At 41.9% G+C, this 1,843-nt stretch overlaps 1 protein-coding gene across 1 annotated transcript; it reads left to right on the top strand.

Moving 5' to 3' along the window:
- The first annotated feature begins 346 nt into the window (after positions 1-346).
- On the top strand, positions 347-1,459 carry LOC128225942 (putative uncharacterized protein DDB_G0286901). Its single transcript, XM_052935836.1, has one exon. It carries the CDS (start codon positions 347-349, stop codon positions 1,457-1,459), a length of 1,113 nt encoding a protein of 370 aa, XP_052791796.1.
- Positions 1,460-1,843: the final 384 nt, after the last annotated feature.

The following is a 1,843-nucleotide window of genomic DNA, read 5'->3' as shown; positions in this document are numbered from 1 at the left end:
TGACAGCACTGCCAGAGAAACAATGTTCAGGAGCAATGACAGCACTGCCAGAGAAACAATGTCCATGAGCAATGACAGCACTGCCAGTGAAACAATGTCCATGAGCAATGACAGCACTGCCAGAGAAACAATGTTCAGGAGCAATGACAGCACTGCCAGAGAAACAATGTCCATGAGCAATGACAGCACTGCCAGAGAAACAATGTTCAGGAGCAATAACAACACAACCAGTGAAACAATGTCCATGAGCAATGACAGCACTGCCAGAGAAACAATGTTCAGGAGCAATGACAGCACTGCCAGAGAAACAATGTCCATGAGCAATGACAGCACTGCCAGTGAAACAATGTCCATGAGCAATGACAGCACTGCCAGAGAAACAATGTTCAGGAGCAATGACAGCACTGCCAGAGAAACAATGTCCATGAGCAATGACAGCACTGCCAGAGAAACAATGTTCAGGAGCAATAACAACACTGCCAGTGAGCCACTTTCCCTAAGAAATAACAACACTGACAGTGAGCCACTTTCCCTAAGAAATAACAACACTGACAGTGAGCCACTTTCCCTAAGAAATAACAACACTGACAGTGAGCCACTTTCCCTAAGAAATAACAACACTGACAGTGAGCCACTTTCCCTAAGAAATAACAACACTGACAGTGAGCCACTTTCCCTAAGAAATAACAACACTGACAGTGAGCCACTTTCCCTAAGAAATAACAACACTGACAGTGAGCCACTTTCCCTAAGAAATAACAACACTGACAGTGAGCCACTTTCCCTAAGAAATAACAACACTGACAGTGAGCCACTTTCCCTAAGAAATAACAACACTGACAGTGAGCCACTTTCCCTAAGAAATAACAACACTGACAGTGAGCCACTTTCCCTAAGAAATAACAACACTGACAGTGAGCCACTTTCCCTAAGAAATAACAACACTGACAGTGAGCCACTTTCCCTAAGAAATAACAACACTGACAGTGAGCCACTTTCCCTAAGAAATAACAACACTGACAGTGAGCCACTTTCCCTAAGAAATAACAACACTGACAGTGAGCCACTTTCCCTAAGAAATAACAACACTGACAGTGAGCCACTTTCCCTAAGAAATAACAACACTGACAGTGAGCCACTTTCCCTAAGAAATAACAACACTGACAGTGAGCCACTTTCCCTAAGAAATAACAACACTGACAGTGAGCCACTTTCCCTAAGAAATAACAACACTGACAGTGAGCCACTTTCCCTAAGAAATAACAACACTGACAGTGAGCCACTTTCCCTAAGAAATAACAACACTGACAGTGAGCCACTTTCCCTAAGAAATAACAACACTGACAGTGAGCCACTTTCCCTAAGAAATAACAACACTGACAGTGAGCCACTTTCCCTAAGAAATAACAACACTGACAGTGAGTCACTTTCCCTAAGAAATAACAACACTGTCAAATAATGCCCATGAGCAATTACAATATTGACAACGAACAATAGCAATGAACAATGATTACACAGATATTGAAACAATGCACAGGCGCAGACATTACTGACATTTGAACAATGCCGGCAGAGAAACAATGCCCATAAGCACTGACACCACTACCAATAAAATCAATGCCTGTAAATAATGACAACCTCATTTTAAATGTACATGTGGCAAAGCATATCTTATGAAGGTACATCTATTATTTAGGATGCAAAGACGAACAAAAAGGGAATAACACTATGCCTATTTACCGCCTTCCGCATTGTTTGTGAATTATATCTTCGAAATTTAGTCCAGTCCTGAGCTCGTCGGACCCGTCTTAGTTATATTTGTATAAGATGGCTTGTGAAAGAA

This window comes from Mya arenaria, chromosome 3, assembly GCF_026914265.1.
Source record: "Mya arenaria isolate MELC-2E11 chromosome 3, ASM2691426v1".
NCBI classification, from domain to species: Eukaryota; Metazoa; Mollusca; class Bivalvia; order Myida; family Myidae; genus Mya; species Mya arenaria.
Note: the sequence above shows the minus strand (reverse complement) of the source record. Positions and strands in the feature narration are given on the sequence as shown.

What these genes read in the sequence shown, in the direction of transcription:
- LOC128225942 (XM_052935836.1), top strand. Translation starts at nt 347, where the DNA reads ATGTCCATGAGCAATGACAGCACTGCCAGAGAAACAATGTTCAGGAGC.